The sequence below is a fragment of the Maniola hyperantus genome, chromosome 8, assembly GCF_902806685.2.
Source record: "Maniola hyperantus chromosome 8, iAphHyp1.2, whole genome shotgun sequence".
Taxonomy (NCBI): domain Eukaryota; kingdom Metazoa; phylum Arthropoda; class Insecta; order Lepidoptera; family Nymphalidae; genus Maniola; species Maniola hyperantus.
The window spans coordinates 2,412,484-2,432,486 of record NC_048543.1 but is presented as its reverse complement, the minus strand read 5'-3'; the positions used below and the strand labels follow the sequence as shown (position 1 = coordinate 2,432,486).

The 20,003-nt window shown below is 37.0% G+C and overlaps 3 protein-coding genes across 3 annotated transcripts in view; all 3 read left to right on the top strand.

Moving 5' to 3' along the window:
• The first annotated feature begins 3,640 nt into the window (after positions 1-3,640).
• On the top strand, positions 3,641-5,821 carry Atg10 (Autophagy-related 10). Its single transcript, XM_034970823.2, has 2 exons — positions 3,641-4,126; positions 5,094-5,821. Exons 1-2 carry the CDS (start codon positions 3,804-3,806, stop codon positions 5,293-5,295), a joined length of 525 nt encoding a protein of 174 aa, XP_034826714.1. The 5' UTR covers positions 3,641-3,803; the 3' UTR covers positions 5,296-5,821.
• A 4,595-nt stretch (positions 5,822-10,416) lies between these two features.
• LOC117984215 (facilitated trehalose transporter Tret1-like) lies at positions 10,417-13,307 on the top strand. The gene is made up of 3 exons (XM_034970840.2): positions 10,417-10,441; positions 11,802-11,937; positions 12,034-13,307. Exons 1-3 carry the CDS (start codon positions 10,430-10,432, stop codon positions 13,299-13,301), a joined length of 1,416 nt encoding a protein of 471 aa, XP_034826731.1. The 5' UTR covers positions 10,417-10,429; the 3' UTR covers positions 13,302-13,307.
• A 1,078-nt stretch (positions 13,308-14,385) lies between these two features.
• Positions 14,386-20,003, top strand: part of LOC117984368 (phospholipid-transporting ATPase IF-like) — a 32,322-nt gene continuing 26,704 nt past the window's right edge. The window contains exon 1 of the mRNA XM_034970994.2: positions 14,386-14,587. Coding sequence (XP_034826885.1) covers positions 14,498-14,587 — 90 coding nt within the window. The 5' untranslated portion in view covers positions 14,386-14,497. The remainder of the gene's footprint in view (positions 14,588-20,003) is intronic.

Below are 20,003 nucleotides of genomic sequence, written 5' to 3'. Positions count from 1 at the left end.
GGCCGAAACTTTCGTATAGCAAAATTTTTGTATGAAATGAATTACTGAAATGGACACAAGCAGCAACCACAGAACAATAACTCAAATTCGGTTATTCTAAAAAGAATATAACTAGTATAAAAATATACTCTGTGGTCTTAAAAAGTCCGTCGGAAATCCAAAAGCAGGAATGAACCGTTAGTAGAGCTCTCAGATTAAGAATCAAGGTAGATTTGACATTAAAATAATAATACCTTGTTAGAGCAAGCTAAGTGTATAAAAAAGCTCTGAAGAGTGATAGAGACATAAACACAGTTTTCTGTCTTTGTCATAGTTTAGTTTTTTTTTGTTGGGCACGTTGTAGTTTGTGCCCAACAAACCTCTGTGATAGTAATTTTAAATGTAGTATTGAAGGTGTGTAGAAGCCATTTATGTTGCATTGCTGTGTAAAAGTTGTAGCGAACACAAATTATGAAACATAACCTTTCGTACGTAAGTATTATATTTTCTTTTGTTGTTTTGTCCCTTTTTTTGTAAACGCGTCAAACGTCATACGCGTATACGCGTTTGACAAATCTCCTTATTCTTAGTCTGAGGTACTTGTTTGGTTGTGTTGGCAGTACTGTCTTTCTGTCTTAGTGCTATAATGTTGGTGTTGAAGCATGTAATCCAGTTCATACATTTTCGATTTATTCGGTTTTTTATGAAAGTCCCTTTCTCCGGATTACTGGTCTGTGGTCTTAACTTTTATGTTAACAAAGATTTTATTTGTAAAAAAAACTTTGTTTACAAAAAAATCTTTGTTTACATTGGTCTTGCATTGGTCTAGTCTATCCCTATTGGACCTACTTATGCGACATGGAATCAACCCACACGATGATAGTTTTGAGAAAAAGCCGTTTAAGTGAAAATTTTGTGTACGTTTGATATGTTTGTTATTTTGAATAAAGTTTATTCACAATATTGTAGGAAATAGTTTATACTATCTATACAAATATAATATTGATGAAAAATATTAACAGTTTTCATAATAATATAAAAAAGAAGTCATGGTTCCTTGTAGAAAATTACCTGTGTGTGGGTTGGTTCCTTGTTACATTGCCATAATTTTATAGTAAAAATTAAAAAAACGCACATTATCTATTAATTATTGTTGAAATGAAATAAAAATCATGAATGAGTTATCATTTGTGCCCGTGACTACGTCCGCGTGGACTGCACTAATCTCAAACCCCTATTTTAAATTTCAAAAACCTTTCTTAGCGGATGTCATAATAGCTGTCTACATGCCAAATTTCAGCTGATCCGTCCAGTGGTTTGAGTTGTGTGGTGATAGATCAGTCAGTCAGTCAGCTTTTCTTTTAATAATAATAGAGACTTCTCACAAAGTTAGGCTAATACAGGTAGGATGGCTAAAATGGTTAGATTGCACGTATATTCTTCTGCTCCGTCGTAATATTCTTGGCAGAGTGGCTGTGGTCATCACGAAGTGACGTTTTCACGAAGTGATGTTTTACGCCTCAAGAGCATTCGCCACTTGTCGCCTTCTGGCTGATAGTCTGGTACATTCGTGCACGAGACCACCCACAGCGGACTTAATCTGGTCGGGCCATCGCTTAAGTGACCTTCCTCGCCCTCTGATACCTTCCACCTTGCCATGCACTACAAGACGCTCAATGGAGTCACTCTAATGCCGGGAGACATGTCCGAAGAACATGCGACTTTGCACTAGCGCCAAAAGACGTTGTTTAATGCCCAGTTCTTGGAGTATCGAGACGTCATTGGTGCGAAATTCGTTCAATGAGACTCTTCGCCTCCAGCACGACATCTCCAGAGCGTCAATCTTCTTCTCAATCAGTCGCAGAGTTCACATCTTCGCAGCGTATAAAAATTAGAAAAACAAATGTCCAAACAAGCCGGATCTTCGTAGCTTTTGTGATGTTTCTTTCTGTTTTTCCATATTTTCCTCAGCCTTTCTATTGCAGTTCTTGCTATCGCCATAGTCGCTTCACTTCTTTTACACAACCATCATTGTTCGAGATTAAAGCACCAAGAAATGCAGGATAGGACAACCTCCCAGTTCAGAGTTTGAGTAACTTCGGGCGAGTTATTGTTGGTGCGGTCTACAACCATCGTCATAGATTTACTGCGGTTTATTTTTAATCTGAACTCTTAAGACTAACACACTTCATTTTGAGAAGTAGCTCTTCCATATGACGAGCACTGGTGCAAACAAGGTAGTATCATCGGTGTAGTGCGATATCTTATACTTGGAAAGTGCGTATCGCAAATTTCGTTTATAAATTCGCTACAACTACGTTAAACGCTTAAAGTCATCGTCTTTTTATAGTTGCATCTGCTGTTGGACACAGGCCTCTTCTATCTTAAACTTTTTGCATTCATTTGATGGTAGCCACTCTCTGAATGTCATCGCTCCACACACAGGGGGTGCTCCATACTCGTATAGGGCGTCCCGATATACGTTTTCCAAGTTTCCAAGTCGCCACTGGGGAGCTTACGATTTCAGCAGCTATCAACAGTCTTTGGTTGAGCAGTTTTCTGACAAGCCCACTGCTACTTCATTGTGCTAGCCTCAAGAGCCATATTATCTATTATATGTGCTTTAGTTCTATGGCGAATTACTTCTTTTCGAACTTTTCTCTTCAAATGCTTCGAGCGATTTGGAATTTGTGGACTAGCCTGGCTGTCAGTGTCCATGTTTCGGCACCGTAAGTCATAACCGATATGATGCACTGACTGACTTTTGGGGTATAGGTGACGAAAAGACCTAATAGACGTATATTTCTTAATGTTAGAATAACTCAAGGAATATCTGTGCTAAGTTTTACTCTAAGGTGGTAAGGGTCAAAGCTAAATAAAAAAAATTAAGTGGCGGCAGCTAGAAATCATAGTTTGTCTCCTGATATTTATTCTCTCTTCATTGTTGGAAATAGTAAATTAATTTACAAATCACACAACGAGCTGATCTAATCTGCTTTAAAGCACAGTGTTGCCTTTGTAATATTACCTACTTATCTACCATTAAATTAGATTAAGTTGCCATATTCATACCAAAACAAAATTACCACTCAAAATGTAGTTATTTTGGGAAAAATTGAATTGAATTTAGAAAAACTAGCGAATCACAATAATGTAACTAGGTATCACTTACTTTAAAAAATAATTTTTTTCAAGAAATTTATTAAACAACACAGATTCAAAGGACATGTTTTCTTAGATGTTGTAAATATTGATTTATATCAACAAGGGACCAAGTAATGTGAGTCTTTGTAAAAATATAGAACTATGACATATTTTTATTGCAAACAAGAACCAACCCGCATGGTTCTGCATAATTGATTTATAAAAAGGGACCATGTGGTATGGGTCTTTATGAAAAAAATAAAAATTCAATGATTTCTTAGATTGTCAGGTTACCATGGGACATGGATCTTGTTAGTTTATTGAACAACTGTTAAAATGTGGACTGATAACTTTGTCATAGAAATGTTTTACTATGTTAGAATTGTCAGATCATTTTGATTTTTACAGGGTTGATAGAAGGTGCATTTTAAAAGCTTTCTGTATACTTATCTCAATTTTGGCATGTGTGTGGATTGGTTCCATGTTGCATAAGTAGGTCCTATTAATCTGTGATTTGTGTGCTTTGCCTTCGGTACAAAGAGACCGTAATCACTACGCTTCGGTATTGATTTATGATTAGAAAGTTAGAAATACTAAATTTTGTGGTCTGTGTACTTATTATGCTGTGTAAGTCACCATAGCAATATTGTGAAGTGAAGATGTGGTAAGGATTCCAAGCAATGATCATGTCATCGAGTTCGCAGGCCACAGGTATAACGCCAGAAGAGTTCGTATATGCAGCGAGGGATTTCATTGAATTATCAAACAAGTTTTTGGACAGCTGGACTATTTACCAGAACGACAACGAATTATTGCACACGCATATTAAAAAGGCGGAGTTCGTCAGTCATCGAGATGAAACTGGGAAAGTGTTTATGTATCGCGCAGAGTACGTCATATTCTACAACTTGAGCTATGGTGTCCCATCTTTCAGTTTCAATGTTTGGGACTGCTCAGGGAAGCTGTTGACTTTGGACGAAGTTAGAGAAAAATCGTTAATGAAGTAAGCTATTAGTTGATGCTATGAATATAGACTAAGAGTTATCTCTATATATAAAATGAATCGCTAAATGTGTTGCTGATCGCAAATCTCGAGAACAGCTGAACCGATTTCGCTAATTCTTTTTTATAATATTCCTTGAAGTACGAGGATGGTTCTTGCGGAGAGAAAAATTTATAAAATGACCTGAAAAATATTCGACTGGTAGGCGGTACAAAGTTCGCCGGGGCAGCTAGTAATATATAAGAAAGCAACTTATCTACCTGCCTACAAGGTACAAGACGCAAGTTATCTCCATGCCAAATTTCATTGTAATCAGTTAAATAGTTGAGGCATAAAAGAGTTAAACAGACACACTTCCCTATATTTTATAATATTTATTAGTACAGACCTTAGCCGGGCTTGTGTATGTGTTGCAACATAAGATTGAACCACTTGTTTTAAGATCACAAATGTACGAGGCACATACGAGGACAAGTCAAAGGTTCAAGGTGAAATGGTAGTATGGATATTGTATAAATTGATATTAGTCTATTACAGTACGCGGCCGAAAGTAATGTACATCAGCCTATAGGATGACATTTCGGCTTTGTACAGTCCGTTCGCTATAACTTTTCCCCTGACGTTATATTTGGCACCATTGCAAATCACACAATAATAAACCCTAAGCTCTAAGGAATAAAGCAAGCAAAGCAATGGTCCCAACATGACATGAGTGGTTTCCATTATATATAATATCTGTCCCGGCTTTACTCACGTGTTTAGTCGACGTTAGCCCACAATCACAATTGTTAGGCAGTCACAATCGCGACGCGTGTACGAACTGATTCCCTTGAAAAAGGACCCCGGATGGGTTCGAAACTAGTCGGGCTAACGTCACTAAACACATGAGTAAACCCGGGACAGATATTATATATAATAGAAGTTATTTCTTCTAAATATACATACCTATATTTTTTCTTTTTCACAGAATAAACAAAGAAGATTTCTACTCAGTGGTGACACAACAAGAGCATTCTGTATTGTATCGACCATACTTCATAATCCATCCATGTCACACGGCCAACCTTTTGTCTGTCTTTAAGAAGAAGAGTAGAAACCTAATTGTCACATTCCTTGGTCTTATAACGCCACTGATCCAGCTGAATTTGCCATTGGAATATGGTTTATGATTGAAGGGTTAATGAAATTTAAATACATAAGACGTGGCGTCAATATTTTTTTTCGTAAACTAGAGTAACTGCATCTTTTTCTTTTTACCATTACTAAAAAAGGAAGGAAAATGAATTTTAAATTTACAAAGGGGATTGCCCAGTTTCGGGCCACCCTCGGACAGCACGATAGAATTTATCCCTATTAAAGAACCATTTTAAAATAAATAAATACGAATTTTCATAATATTATAAAAGCTATACTAAAGTTAAGTATTCTTATAAATCAAACGACGAAATGTTATTGTACATAATATTATTTGCTTTTTAGGTAAAGCTTACTTGTTATAACTGTGTTATATGTTTAAGTATTTTATTGAATGTTGTAATGTTTTTAAAACATTTGTGTCGTGGAGTTCTACACGACTAAACACCTTTGCGAAATAGGTAGTAGATTCATTTAAATAAAAATACAACAAAATACAGATAGGTCTATAAAGATTAAAGTATTAAAGATCTTTCAATAAACGATTAATTTTTATTCGGCTTGGTTGGTTTTACTTCTGTATTTATTACCTACCCTCTTTTGCTATAATAATTTTTATCTATTGAGTTAAAAGTAAACATTAGGGTTATTAAAATTTGCGATGGTTTTAGAAACCAGTTTAGACGATAACGATTTTTACTTTTTCAAAATAATACAGCAGATGCTTTGCTTGATTTATTTACTTAAAAAATATTGCCTTACATAAACTAGATGATGCCCGCGACTTCGTCCGCGTGGATTTAGGTTTTTAAAAATCCCGTGGGAACTCTATTTTCCGGGATAAAAAGTAGTCTATACTATATCCTTCCCCGGGATGTAAGTTAACTCTGTACCAAATATCATCAAAATTGGTTGAATTGCGTTGGACCGTGAAAAGCTAGCAGACAGACAGACACACACTTTCGCATTTATAATATTAAGTATGGATGGTTCCCTTCACCGTTAAAGCAAGTGATATTTAACTGCTTAAAATGCACATACCTATATAACTCCGAAAATTTAGAGGTGCGTGCCCGGGTTGAACCCCCAGCCTCCCGAATAGAAGGCAGACGTCTTAACCACTAGGCTATCACGGCTCAAGGCTCAAGCAGATACTATTACCACAGAATATTTCTACCTAAGTATTTCATTACTGAGAAGAGCAAACTGGGTATAATAAAACTGGCCAAGTGCGAGACAGGCTCGCGCGCCGAGGGCTCCGTACCATAGTCTTACTTTTCAGACATTTTGCACGATAAATCAAAAACTATTATGCATAAAAATAAATAAAATCTGATTTAAGATGTAATGTTAAAGCCCTTTCATAAAATACCCCAATTTTTGGTATAGTTATCTTACTTTGAAAATTTTAAATACCTACTAATTTTTGTTCTTTAAAAAAAAAATTTTTTTGGTAATGTAATCACAAATTCACGGTTTTCGGATTTTTCCCTTTACTTCTGCTATAAGACCTATCTACCTACCAAATTTCATGATTCTAGGTCAACGGGAAGTACCCTATAAGTTTTCTTGACAGACACGACCACGACTCCTGGAGTAAATGTATTCTGTGGACACGACAGACAGACAGAAAACAAAGTGATCCTATAAGGGTTCCTTTTTTCCTTTTAAGGTACGGAACCCTAATAATTAGTAGGTAGTTAATTCTAATTACCGACCGCTCATTGTTTGAAATCGATTAAAGTGCCGCTACTGTACTTTCGTAACCGCAATGATAGTAATTACTTCATTAGACAATTACTAAATAAAATCCGAATTAAAAATATTTCGCAATTAGACTGTTCGCACAATAGACTAGGGACTAGGGAGCGATTAGGAAAAAACGTTTTAAGGGTTCCGAACCTCAAAAGGAAAAAGGGAACGCTTATAGGATCACTACGTTGTCTGTCTGTCCGTCTGTTGTGTCTGTCAAGAAAACCTATAGGGTACTTCCCGTTGGCCTAGAATTACGAAATTTGGCAGGTAAGTAGGTCTGATCTTATAGCACAAGTAAAGGAAAAATCCGAAAACTGAATTTGTGGCTACATTACAAAACTACAAAAAAAAATTAAAATTGTTCAAAATTTTCAAAGTAAACTATACCAAGTGGGGTATCATATGAAAGGTCTTCACCTGTAAATTTCAAAATTTTTATTTATTTTTATGCACAATAGTTTTTGATTTATCGTACAAAATGTCGAATATGCGACTGTAGTAGGTACGGAACTCTCGGTGCGCGAGTCTGACTCGCACTTGGCCAGTTTTATTATAGTTTGTTCTTCTCAGAAATGAAATACTTAGGTAGAAATATTCCGTGGTAAACACATATTTTTTCTTTCTATTAAAAAACAGTTCTTGCAGTTCACGAAGGCGAGTGAACTTTACTTGTGGTAACGTCGTTTAAACGAGCCTTGCGTAAGTGTGCGTGCATGTCGGACCAATCAGTCGCGAGCAAGCGCCGGCAAACGCACACAGTGTACCTTACTTAAATACCGATACGACTTAAACACAAGCATGAGCCACTCGCCCTCGTGAAATGAAAAAACTATAGGTACCACATAATGAAACGTTCAGAAACGCGATTCGTCCTTACAGTCTTTACTACAAATAGGTACAAGTACTTATTAAGTAACCCGTTGGATCACATTATTTATATTGTTATTAAATTAAATTAAGCATAATACTTCTACCATTATTTTCAGCTTTATTGAGTAATATTTTTTTGTTCTGACAATTTTTAATTTGAATACTGAACACACCCGAAAAAACTTTAGAATCTGATCGAATAAGAACCTCCCTCTCGGTCTGGCTTGCGACCCTTATAAGTACCTACTATTTGCGCCCTATTAATAATAGAAACTTCTTATCTCCACGGTACTGGCGCCTCTTGTATCAAGCATCCTGCATCTAGCGTTTTCCTCGCTGTAGTGACATGAAAAGTTGTGTGTTTCGCACGGCTGCAAATTTATTTGTGCTCGAGCCTTTGAATTCCTCGCTACCTTTGCAGTTCTCTAATCTGTGCTAGCACCCCATTCAGCGCGTTCGGTGCTGGTCGAAGTGCGTTCAGTTTTATTTATCCAAATAGCTTCCGTTACCTACCTACTACTTTACCTGTAATTATAGATGAGCAATTATTTTCTAAGTATCGACTAGACAAGTTAGAAAGGATACTCTGACTTAATTGAATGTCTTCAATCCATCCACCCCTGAACTAAATCCTATATCCTTATTTATTACTTAATTATCGTCATCATCATTATCAACCCATCGCCAGCTCACTACTGAGCACGGGTCTCCTCTCAGAATGAGAAGGGTTTGGCCATAGTCTACCAGGCTAGCCAAGTGCGGATTGGCAGACAAGGCAATTTTTGAGGCTACGGCCGTGGCTAGTAAGGCACCACCGTGCCGCCAAGCGATTTAGCGTTCCGGTACGAAGTTGTGTACAAACTGATAAGGGGTATATAAAACTGCCACACCCCTTCCTAGTTCCCTATCCCCAACTGTTCAATCCCTATTTCAAACATACATAAAATCTACCTATATAGGTACCCATATAAAATTCTAAGTCCTGACTGACTGACTGACATAATATCAACGCACAGCCTAAACTACTGGTCCTAGAGACTTGAAATTTTAAGAGTGTGTTCTTTGTAAAGAGTAAGTATCCGCTAAGAAAGGATTTTTCGAAATTCCACCCCTAAGTGGGTTAATTAGGGGATGAAAGTTTGTATGAAAGTCCGTCATTTTTCGAGTTATTTGCATGAAAATTGGTACCTATTTGGGTATTCGGTCACTAATGAAGAAATACGTGTTCCAGGATTTTTGGAAATTCATCCCCCACCACGATTTTCTAAATTCCACCCGAGCGAAGCCGGGGCGGGTCAGGTAGTTGTATATATTTTCTTAATCGCCTTTTATTGCCTTTTGATATGCCACTCTAGGGTCTTGGTTTTTTTTCCAGCCTGCACATTAAGCGCATAAAGTCAGCCATTTTGATTATCTCGGTAGTCGAAAATACATCGAGTTCCCACAGGATTTAAAAATAACCTAAATAATTCATGGAGACGAAATTGATAGTTACTAGACACCGGGCGAGTTTCCACCCATATGTCGTCAACATTCCATCTTCGCGTACGAAACGCTTTGCGTCATCATTCCTTATACGCATGGCTAGGGTCTGGAATACTCTTCCTAGATCAGTGTTTCCTGCCAAATATAACCCGGGTATCTTTAAAACAAGAGTGAATAGGCACCTTCTAGGCAAACGCGTCCCATCTTAGGCCACATCATCACTTCCCATCAGGTGTAATCGTAGTCAAGCGTGTGCCTATAATGAATAAAAAAAAAGTACAATAGGTACTACCTATATAATAATGTAAATAACCAGGCAAAGTAAGGGCCTGCACCCACTGGCACGGCAGACGATCCTTCGATTCGGCATCACTGCATGGAAACGCATATTGACGGGAACTAGGAATGCTGTGGTAGACTGGCACGCCGAAACGTCCGTAGGCAAGCCTCTACTTAGGGCGCGGGGCGCAGCGTTCCGTTCCATCCCACCTTGCTTTAGCATGCCACAAGCTGTCGAAGCATTCCAAAGGCTGACCACATGGCAAGCCTAAGTATATTGCAGCTTTGTTTTTGTACTACGAACATTAACATTGAAATTTCAATTTAATTGTCATACTTATTATACTATAACTAATTTCCTATTCATCGCAAAATTCCTTGGCATGCCGTGCCGCCAGTGAGCACAGGCCCTAACATTTTATTGGGGATAAAGATCACTGCATATCATCCGATTAACATTTTTATCACACCGGTTTAGTATAAATATAAGGGTAGACAGTTTTATACCTATTATTTTTTTGTAACAATTTTTTCCCCTCAGTTTCTGCTCATCTCTTAGAAAGTTTACCTGTATCTCAATATTTACCCACTCAGTAAATATTATTGTGTATTCGCTAATAACTTTTAAATATCTCGATGCATTTCAATGCGCTTTTATCTATTATATTATTTAGAGCATTTCATTAGAAAGACTTTTATAATAATAATGTGCTATTTTATGTATGTACACTTTCCTATTGTTTAGAATAGAAATCCCCATCTATCACTCCGAGGAGAATCATGTATTGCAAGGTAAATAAATCATTATTATACCTACCTACCTCCAAGCGCGATCCAGCGTTGTGGGCACGATGGGCATGCCCACAATCCTAATAGACTTGTGACGTCACACTTTCACGGTCTAGTCAGGTCGATAGGCTGATGATATTGGTTATATCCAATGCCTTAATAAAATAAAATAAAATAAAAAACAACTTTCCCGGTCAGCGTACCTACCGCAGATAGATCTTTTTCCACTCTTCGCAGAGTAAAATCTTTGTTGCTTGCCTCAATGGCACAGAAAAGATTATCCGGGCTAGCTCTCCTAAATATACACATAGATGTGATCTTGAATAATAAGATGTAGGAATACCTACACTATATCGACCATGAGCGAATTCATACTCCGACTCGCACTTGGCCAATTTTCTGGTGACAACCTTTTTTGAGGGCTGGATCCGCGCTTGCATACCTCTTGTAGGGGTAGGGGTGGTAACAATTATTAACCACAAAAAGTTTGAGCAGTTAGCACTCCACTTCTATAGTGATCTATAACGTACAAATTGCACCAAACGCTAGGAAATTTAATGCTGTTTAAACCCACATAATATGTAGGTACTTACTAGGTTTTTACATATTTTATATATGTTTTTTTCATTGTCTTCTGGGCTCTGGCAGTTTAAAATGCTGTGGTCGTGCGTTGTAAATTACAAAAAGAAAACATACTAATTTGATAGTCTAATAAAACCAATCCCATGCCGTCAATAACAGGATAGAAAAAATACCTACGACATAATTGGCATTTTAATTGAATTATAACGTTACTATGGCCCGCCCCGGCTTCGCATGGGTGCAATGTAGCTACTAATGTGGTGTCAGTCAGGACTCAGGAGTGATTAATAATCCATGCCTATCAGTTGAGTACCTAGTTTTTTGGTTTAACCTACTTTTTTCTTATAATATTTGTTAATTTTTGATGGAAGCTTGATTTCTTCCGACATTTTGTTCAAATATCGTCATATTTCAACAAATTAACTCAAACCAATATCAAACTATACCTATAAACACCACTCTAACTGCCACTCTATCTATTGGTGAAAACTGCATTAAAATCCGTTGCGTAGTTTAAAAGATCTACGCATTCATAAATAGGTACTTACAGACAGCGGGAAGCGACTTTATTTCATACTATGTACTTAAAACGCTAAAGCTTATGTTACTCAAAATGACGATGATAGCACTAAGCACTTGTTTCTTAATTTTTAGTTTATTTTATTTATACCTAGTCGGGTTAGTTTTTTAAACTTTTCCTTTTTGTTTCATATTCCTACACGTGTCTCATTCATTTTGTTTTATACCTTGGTATTAATAATTAGTGTGAACGTTGTTGCAGGCGCTAGTGGTTGTCACATTGAATTTGCTAGCTGTATCATGGGGTTTCATGCAGGGACAAATGACCGGCATGATTGCAGCCTTGCAGAAAAAAGAAGACGGAATAGACCTTAGTGAGGCAGAGACAGCTTTGTTAGGTTCGTATTGTAAATTCACAAAGAATGTATAGTTTTAAGGGATGAGGAGTTATAGTAGGAAATGATAAACCTAATGTTTAATTTTTTTTCTTGCAGGGGCTTTCCCGAACCTCTTCTTTATGGTTGGATTTTTTTTTCTTGCTCTAATCAGTGAAAAATTTGGAAGAAGATGGTGCCTTATAATAGTTTCTGTACCACTTGTCATAAATTGGATAATATTGTACTTTGCCAAAACGTTCGTAGCCCTCCTGTTATCAAGATTCCTTGCTAGTGTATCTTCTGGACCCCTATGGGCGATGAGTGCGGCTGGGTCGTCAGAATATGTATCATACAAGTCAAGAGCATTGTGTCTCAGCATGGTACTAATGGTAGTTCCATCCTTTGGTATAGGATTAGGACATGCTCTTGGAGTACTTTTTCACTGGAGAACTACAGCATTAATAGGAATAGTTTTATCGTGTGTTCACGTTGTATTGCCTTACTTTTGGGTGGAAAGCCCGCATTGGTTGGCTTCAAAAGGCAGGTTCGAGGAGTGCGAGCATGTTTTTAGAAAACTCCACGGAAACAAAAGTAGTAATGAACATGAGCTGCTATTGTTAATAAAACTAGAGACCAAAAAGCAGAAAACAGCCAATGAAATGAATGCAAATAACACTTACAGGATACTTTTGCAGACGTTCAAGAAAAAATATTTTTGGCATTTGATGATAATGTGTGGGGTCATCTATGCGTACTATGCTGCAGCAGGGAGAGTGATATTCACCAATTTGGCAACTGTAATTTTGGAAGAAATGACAGGCACATCTGATGTTCTGCTTTATACGTTGGTAGTGGACAGTTTTGTTTTAATAGGAACGTGTATTTCGTGCTTTTTAATTAAGAAGATGTCTATTCGCGCTTTGTTGTTCTCGTCAGGGTTGATATCTAACGGGATATTGATAGCTTTGAGTGCGTGTCTCTATTTCAAAAATAACGAAGTTTATTTTCAATGGATAAACGTGTTACTGCTCGCACTATATTTTATTGTTATAAATGCTGGTCCATATCCCGTTATGGACGTAATATTGGGTGAAATGTTTCCATTAGAAATAAAATTGTATTGTTATTTTCTATCGACACCAATAATGCTCAGTACAGTTTTTCTATGTTTATTAATGTTACCTTACATAGTCAGCGTTATAGGGTATCATGGGTTGTTTTTATTAAATTCAGGCATTATGTTCATCTGTCTCGCTTACCTCTATGTGCGACTGCCGGAAACGAAAGGGAAGACGCTACAAGAGATCGAAGTATACTTTAAGACAAATAGTTTCGACGTCAATCCAGTACTGAGTCCTAGTGAACAAATAAAGACTCTTATCTAGATTATATTTATTTAAATTATTAATCTATTTACATCTTGCAAGTTAACGCGCTTTTATGTTATAGACTAACGGCTAACATTAACAATAATCAATCTATCCGTACCTAACCAGTCGATAAATTACTCAGCAGCGACGTTAATTGTCAAAGAAGCCATACAATTTTTGACACATAAAAACGTTGCTAAGTGCCTAAACTTAACCTAAGTATCTACATATTGCAGATATTTATTAATTAATTTAAGCCGTAAGATCCCGAAATTTATACGGCCTTTCTTGAACAAGACATTTCCTTTGGTAGGATTCCGGCTATACGGCTCCCTGCGACTAGTCTGATGTCGTCCGTCCACCTAGTGGGGGTCTTCCAACTGCACTTTCCGGTGCTAGATCACCATTCCGTCTATCGGTTTTTCGAACTTATATTCGACTAGCTTATGCCCGCGACTTCGTCCGCGTGGACTACACAAATTTTGAACCCCTATTTTACACCCTTAGGATTGATTACTTAGGACTATGAGATTCTAACATATTATGAGCTTAATTAAATATGTCATACTGCTAATTGCAAAAATATTAACTACAAAACTTTTTTATAGACACTTCAAAACTGGCAGACTTTCATACAAACTTCAAACCCCTATTTTACCCCTTTAGGGGTTGCAATTTGAAGAATCCTTTCTTAGCGGATGCCTACGTTATAATAGCTATCTGCATGCCGAATTTCAGCGTGATCCGTCTAGTAGTTTGAGCTGTGCGTTGATAGATCAGTCAGTCGGTCAGTCACCTTTTCCTTTTATATATACAATACAATATTTAATATTTTTCCTTTTATATCTACTTATACTTCGAATATATCTGAAATCAGCCCTATCTTAATTATTTAAAGTCAATATGTGAACAAAAATAAATAGTAACTTTAAAACTGAAAGGATTGAAAGGTATGTATGTATGTACCTATGTATATACTTTATTGCACAACAGAAACACAAATGACAGGTTACAAAAAGGCAAAGGAAAGGTCTAGGCCCGTCCCAATCGGGCGAGGTGTTGCGTTTTCATTGATATCGTATTGGCATGATACTGATAAGATAACTTATAGATGTGGCTTCAGTTGTCCATCGGCCTTGGTATTTACAGTTTGTATAATATGCTTCGCGTATAATGCTGTAGTGTATAATGGTGGTCAACAAAACTGTATAATGAGGGAATGCGGTGTATCAGTGTATAATTTCTACGGACGCCTCCGTGACTGTTTGCGCTCGTGTTTTTTTCTATTATGTTGGTGGCATGTAAGTTTCCGTATTGTCATAATAATTAAGTATGGTGATGTAACATGACTGCTGACTAACTGACTGACTTATATATCAACGCACAGCCTAAACCGCTGGTTCTAGAGACATGAAATTTAGAGGATGTGTTATTTGTAAAGAGTAGGTAACCACTAAAAAAGGATTTTTCAAAATTCCACCCCTAAGGAGGGTAAATAGGGGATGAAGGTTTGTATGAAAGTTTATTTTTAAAGTTACATCGATGAAAATTGGTATTCAGGATTTCGGTTAAGAATAAAAAATAAGTAGGTAGGTATATATCACGATTTTTGAAAATAATACTGCCAATGGGGTTAAATAGGGGATAAACGTTTGTTTGAAAGTCCGTCATTTTTCAAATAATTTCCATGAAAATTGATATTTGGGTTTTCGGTTAGGTACAAAAGAAAAAATACGTAAGTAGGTACCTACCTATAGTGGAATAAGGTTTTTTTAAAAATCCCGTGGGAACTCTTTAATTTTCCGGGATAAAAAGCCGCCCACGTCACTCTCCAGGTCTTTATCTATACCCATGCAAAAAATCACGTCAATCCGTTGCACCCTTGCGACGTGATTGAAGGACAAACCAACAAACAAACACACTTTGGGATTTAGGGTACTGAATAATAAGGGTACTGATTATACCTACCTACTACCTACAATATTTATATTTTTGAACTGTGTATTTTTTCCTCTCTCACTGTCAAATGAAACCCCACTCGAAACCAAGCTCGAAACAATAACAAAAAAAAAATTTGCGACCCTCACTTTTTTTGGATGTAACATTAGGTACGTCAGATCGATATTTTCTTCGTATAAAATGTAGCCTATGTCAGTTTATCGTATTATGTATGAATTAGCTTATGCCCGCGACTTCATTCGCCTGGACTACACAAATTTCAAGCTCCTGTTTTACCCCTTTAGGGATAGAATTTTCAAAAACCCTTCCTTAGCGGATGTTTACGTCATAATAGCTATCTGCATGCCAAATTTCAGCCCGATCCGTCCAGTAGTTTGAGCTGTGCATTAATAGATCTGTGGCCCTACCTTGGTTGTTTGACAGCTACAATGTCACGATTGCAGTCATCTCTGATTGGTTAATGCTCGCTCACTATTGGCTACAATGTATTGTTGCAACAAGAATTGCACAAATTCAGCCAATCAGAACAATTGAGATTGTAATAATGATTGATGCAGGTTTTAGACAATCGCCCTACAGTTAATCAGTCAGTCAGTCAGTTTTCCTTTTATTATATAAATAATGTAGGTATGCTCAATTTGTTCAACAGTAACGCCATGCGAGTAATATCGATAAGGTTTAAATATTAGTCCATTATCTACAAGTGCAGGAAAACACTGACGTATAAAATAACCAAGATACTACATAATAAATTTTAATAAATAAAAATAATACTAAATAATAGCTCATCGTAATTATACCTAGTTATAGTTGTCACTGTGCTCATCTTATTTTTAATTTCTATCTACTTGTGAAAACCTATCATTAGCTTGTAGTTACTTAATTTTAAGATTATAATTTAAGCTGTTGGTTTTCCCAATAAAATAAAAATAATATACCTACCTAGTTACGAATATTTACAGAGACCTACTCGTATTTAGCGATAAAAGTCAAAACGGACAAGTTATAATATGTGAGTCCTAGAATCACATAATATAACTAATTTTACCTTTTGTAACACCTACAGTAGAATTTTAATTTAAAACTTATTGGCGGTTGAGAAGTTCTAGCATAGAATTACGGTGTCGCAAGGACATTATTCTGGGTCACTGATATATTTTTCATCTCACTCGCTCGGAAAGGATTTCTTTGTCCTTTGAAATCTACGTGGAAAGTGGTAATTTTGCTCGCTAGCGTGCAAAGTACGAGTTGAAATTTGAACGTGACGAAGTGTGGTCTATCGTACCCGTAGATAGAATAATAAAGGTAGATGCAGCAACGTTGGCTTTCTCATTCGCACTAAAAAGAGAGCACCGATAAAGTTACTAATGTGATAAACAGAGACGCAGCTAACCTATTTTTGTCCCTTATCGTGTAACTGGCTTTTTTACATGAATACATACAACAAGTTGCAAAACAAACTTTGAGAATTCGTGACGTAATTGTATTTCTCATGAGTTATTTACTTGTTTTCACATAAAAAACGTTTAATACAAATATTGTTGATCGGTTAATACAAATATTGACTACTAAACAATGGTAATAATTGTCGTATTATTCATCGTTACGTCGTGCTATCGCTATCTCATACGCGGTTACACAGTACTTACATCTACCTATTATTCTATCTACGATCGTACCGTATATATTTTTTCTTTCTATTAAAAACACCACTCATAATGAAACGTTCAGAAACGCGGTTCGTCCTTACAGTCTTTAAGTACTATTATAAGTATTAAGAGACCTGTTGGAACACTTCATTATTATTAAATTAAATTAAACATGTTCTACTCCGTTTCAGTTTTATTGAATAAAGTAAGTTCGTTGAATTATGATTTTTTTTTATCTAAGAATTTTAATTTTGAATTCTGAACCCACTCGAAAAAAACTTTATTTATATACTTGTACATAGAATCTTCTTGGAACCTCCTCCTTCACGGTCTGACTTGTGCCCTATTAATATAGAAACCTCAACGGTACTGGCGCCTCTTGTATCAAGCATCTACCGTTTTCCTCTCTGTAGTGAGATAAAAAGTTGTGTGTTTTGCACAGTTGCAAATTTATTTGCGCACGAGCCTATGAATTCCTCGCTACGCTCAGGATTCTATATTTGAACCTCAACCCTCGCTGGCTCGGAATTTAATACAAACTCTCGCGAAAAAATAACAACTTTGCAGCCTAATATAACAAATAACTATTTCGATCCCGTCGTTTGTATTGTACCTGCGTGGATGCGCTCTAGCAGCTCATTTCTCAGCCACCAAAAACAAATAGTACGCGACAGGTTGATTTGGCAATCGGGGAGGGAACGCTCCGCATACCCGCACAGCTCCTGCGCTAACGCGGTGCGGGCGAGCGTGGGTGACGGGCGGTTGTGCGGGGCGTCCCCCGCCTCATACATGATTGCATTGCGATTTTCTCATGTCGACAATAGATCGTCGATGGCGGGCGCATCACCGTGTAAGAAACTGTACATATAAAGTAGGTATATCGAAAAGCGAAAGCTAGGTATCAGTCGCGGATGCCAGATGTACAGAATCTTACGGTAGTGGTACTGACTACCACTGTATCAGCGGCTGATATTGGCTGGTAGGCTTGCTTTGCCATTTCACCTGTCAATAGTAGCTGTCCGATGGTCAGAGATACATCACGATTTAAGGTGTAAGGAACTGTGTATCTGTGGTGTGGTATATCGATGAGGGAAAGCTATCAGTCGCGAATGCCAGATGTACAGAATTTCACGCTACGGGCTACCACCTGCGTTGTATCAGCGGCTGACATTGACCGGCAGGCTTGCGTTGCGAGTGTCATGTGTGTAAGGTGCCCATGAAGGAAAAATAACTCGAAGACGATTTCACAAGTTTATTTGTCGATTTTCATTACAGAACTACCTGCCTATTCGGCCACACGGCTTTTTATATCGTTTATCATGAATGAACTCAGACATTAATGGAAATGACGTGAAGTTACCTTCGTTCATTCCTTAAGATTCGTTTTCAACGTATCTTAATTAAAGTCATTATTATGTTAACAAACAAATATATGTAATACTACTTTGATAAATAATTGTAGTAATTTTAACGATTAGCAAACTTAGTAAGTAAGTTACTTTAAATAGATATGCAATTTAGGGATGTCTATTGTCAACAATATTTGATTGAATGAATCACATAAGGTTTAGGTTGCAATATTCTACATTCAATCAAATGTTTCCTTCATATTATATTTAATGCGCTCTATTAATTATGGCCATAGTATTTAACTCTACAAATTTTAATATTTATAACATGATTTCTAACATGTGTGGACAGTAGTTGTTCGATGACGGATCACGACTGTAAGGAACTGTGTATCTGTGGTGTAGTTAGTAGTATATCGATGAGGGAAAGCTATCAGTCGCGAATGCCAGATGTACAGAATCTCACGCTACTGGCTACCAGTACCACCTGCGTTGTATCAGCGGCTGACATTGGCCGGCAGGCTTGCGTTGCGAGTGTCATGTGTGGACAGCAAGCACGATGACGCAACACAAGCATTAGTGTGGAGCTTCATCGATGCGGGTGACTATTTTGAACTTTTTTTAACAGTTAAAAAAATAAAGGTAGGCCTACAGAGTAAACTGAGTAGGTAGTAAGAGAAAAGCTCTTTATCTCTCATCGTGCACCGCAATTTTTTTTTATTATTACCTAAAGAAAAATTAAAATAGGGGATAGATTCTAATGTTGTAATTTTCTTGAACATATTATTTCGACTATAAAGGTAGGTAGCTACTCGTTAGTCGTAACTTCCCAAGATAATAGATGGATAGATTAAGAAATGCTTTATTGAACACAAAACATGAGATAAAAAAGACAAAAACCGGCCAAGTGCGAGTCAGGCTCGCGCAATGAGGGTTCCGTACTACAGTCGTATTTTTTCGACATTTTGGCGATAATCCACTTCGTGGCATCATACCCTGGAAATAAATTGGATTATAGAATCTTAACAAAACCCGTCAAGTGCGAGTCGGTCTCACACACGAAGGCTTCCGTACCACTCGTGCAAGATACAAACACTTTTATGTAGAACACTGCAAGTTAATGAAATCGCGCGCGCCATCTAATTTAACTAATTTAATTTTTTTGTGTGTGATGTAACCACAAATTCATGTTTTTATGGATTTTTTTCTTTACTTGTACTATAAGACCTTAGATATTTCATGAACTAAGTTAACGGGAAGTACTACTCTATAGTTTTTCTGGACAGACACAACTGACAGATGGACAGACAGACAACAAAGTGATCCTATAAGGGTTCTTTTTTCCTTTTGAGGCACGGAACCCTAAAAACGAAATAAATCTAGCACTATGATATAATACTATAAATCACAAGGAAAATCTATTTTTCCCTTTTATTTTAAGTAGCTTATGCCCGCGACTTTATCCGCGTGGATTACACAAATTTCGAACCCCTATTTTACCCTCTTAGGGGTTGAATTTTCAAAAATCCTTTCTTAGCGGATGTCTACGTCATAATAGCTATCTGCATGCCTTTCAGCCCGATCCGTCAAGTAGTTTGAGCTGTGTGTTGATAGATCAGTCAGTCAGTCAGTCACCTTTTCGTTTTATATAGGTACGTAGACTCCAGAAAGTTCTCGGGATAGGAATACGATTTTCAACCGACTTTAGAATAGAGCTTCCGATCTCCTCTATAGGGCTAGTGGGCTTCTGAAATTGTGCA

What these genes read in the sequence shown, in the direction of transcription:
- Atg10 (XM_034970823.2), top strand. Translation starts at nt 3,804, where the DNA reads ATGATCATGTCATCGAGTTCGCAGGCCACAGGTATAACGCCAGAAGAG. An exon ending in AGAGAAAAATCGTTAATGAA is followed by an intron (nt 4,127 to 5,093) that starts GTAAGCTATTAG and finishes TCTTTTTCACAG; the next exon opens with AATAAACAAAGAAGATTTCT.
- LOC117984215 (XM_034970840.2), top strand. An exon ending in GGCAGAGACAGCTTTGTTAG is followed by an intron (nt 11,938 to 12,033) that starts GTTCGTATTGTA and finishes TTTTTCTTGCAG; the next exon opens with GGGCTTTCCCGAACCTCTTC.